At 69.6% G+C, this 1,689-nt stretch overlaps 1 protein-coding gene across 1 annotated transcript; it reads left to right on the forward strand.

Moving 5' to 3' along the window:
* The first annotated feature begins 202 nt into the window (after nucleotides 1-202).
* On the forward strand, nucleotides 203-1,651 carry LOC127751463 (interferon regulatory factor 2-binding protein 2-like). The gene has a single exon (XM_052275059.1). It carries the CDS (start codon nucleotides 510-512, stop codon nucleotides 1,491-1,493), a length of 984 nt encoding a protein of 327 aa, XP_052131019.1. The 5' UTR covers nucleotides 203-509; the 3' UTR covers nucleotides 1,494-1,651.
* Nucleotides 1,652-1,689: the final 38 nt, after the last annotated feature.

The raw sequence follows: 1,689 nt of genomic DNA on the forward strand, positions 1-1,689 counted from the left end.
CCAACGGGAGGTGGGGAAGGGCCGGGGGGAGGGGGGCAGCAGCGGTGCTGGCTGGCCTGCTCGAGTACGCTGTACAAGTGGAATTTTAAGTACCATGGCCGCTGCGCGTGGAGGGGGGCGGCGGTAGCGACCGCGGCTGCGCGCAGCGCGGCCCTCCCCTCCCGTCCCTCTCCCTGGCCGCGCCCCGCTGGCGTCGGGCCCAGGCAGCCAGGCAGCCAGGCAGCCAGCAGCGAGCAGTCAGTCGAGTCGAGGCGAGTGGAGAGAGCGCATTGCTAGTGAGAGACGCTGTTCGACCTGAGCGCGTCGCCCTGCGCTTGCCGAGTGTGATAGTGCAGTGAGAGTGTGTGGCCGGCCCGGCGATGGCCCCAAGCCCCAGGGCGCCCGCGGTGTGAGCCTGCTCTGTTCAGTGAACCCAGTGCGTGAGAGCGATAGACGCAGTAGTGGAGTCCTCGGCGCTGCCCAGGTTCGACCTTTCCTTTGACGTGGCGTTCGACAGCAACGCGGCCACCATGTCCGTGATGCCGCCCAAGAGGCAGCACTGCTACCTGTGCGACCTGCCCCGCGCGCCCTGGGCGCTGCTGCACGACTTCAGCGAGGTGGTGTGCCGGGGCTGCGTCAACTATGAGGGCGCGGACCGCATCGAGTGCGTGCTGGACGGCGTGCGCCAGATGAAGCGCGGCGCGTCCTACATGGCGCAGGACGTGCCCTCGCGGCCGTCGGCCGCCTCGGCCAAGCCGCCCGTGGCGGTGCGAGCCGCCCACGAGAACGGGATGGAGGTGGCCACCATGCCGCCGGCCGCGCACTCGCGGCCGCAGCCTGCGCCTCAGCAGCACCCAGCCTACCAGCACCACCACCGCGCCGCCCTGCTTGAGTACCCCGGCGGCCCAGGAGGTCCCGGAGGCCCCGGTCCTGGCGGCCCGGGTCCTGGCGTTCCTCCGCCCCCGCGCGGCGGTGTGGCCATGCCCAGGCCTTTGGTGGATCAGGCGCAGGCCCAGGCCCAGGCGCAAGCCCAGGCGCAGGCACAGGCCCAAGCTCAGGCACAGGCCGAGCACGACGCTCTGGTGCGGAGCCGCGGAGTCCCGCACGGCGCCCAGCTGGCCTCTGCGCCGCCCGGGCACCACGCCCAGCTGCAGCAGCAGCAGCAACAACAACAGCAGCAGCAGCCCCACCCGCAGCCGCAGCCCATGCACAACGGTGGCAGGCCCAACTCCCTACCGCCGCCCGCCGTGGCGGTCAAGCGCGACCTGGACGAGGAGGACCACCACGCCCACATGATGAACGGCGACGTGCCCGGCGCCAAGCGCATGATGGTGGAGGACGGCAGCGGCGTCGGCCAGCCTCGCCCCCCGCTGACGCGCGGCGAGTCGCTGCCCGCGGTGTCCATGGCCGCCACTGTGCCGTTCGAGCGGCGCTTCAAGCAGGAGAAGCTGCCCCTGCGCGCTCCCTCTTTCGAGTCCGGCATGCAGCAGAGAAATGGTAAGTTTCAGTCATGAAGGATATCCGAGCCCTCCCCGTCTAACACTTGTACGTTGTCCGTCCTGTCTGGTGCCTTCTTTGGGTTGCGTCGTGTTGTCGTGAACTAGGCCTGGGGTTTATGAATGTCTTCTGAGTCGCGGAAGGCTGAGAGCGGGGACGATTTGTAAATCTTGTAACTGCCGCGGAGCGGGGGAGGATGAGGGTGGGGGTGGG

The sequence above is a fragment of the Frankliniella occidentalis genome, unplaced genomic scaffold (genome assembly GCF_000697945.3).
Source record: "Frankliniella occidentalis isolate FOCC.00 unplaced genomic scaffold, Focc_3.1 Scaffold501, whole genome shotgun sequence".
Lineage (NCBI taxonomy): Eukaryota > Metazoa > Arthropoda > Insecta > Thysanoptera > Thripidae > Frankliniella > Frankliniella occidentalis.

Excerpts from the sequence above, each read along its gene's own strand:
- LOC127751463 (XM_052275059.1), top strand. The coding sequence starts at position 510 with ATGTCCGTGATGCCGCCCAAGAGGCAGCACTGCTACCTGTGCGACCTG.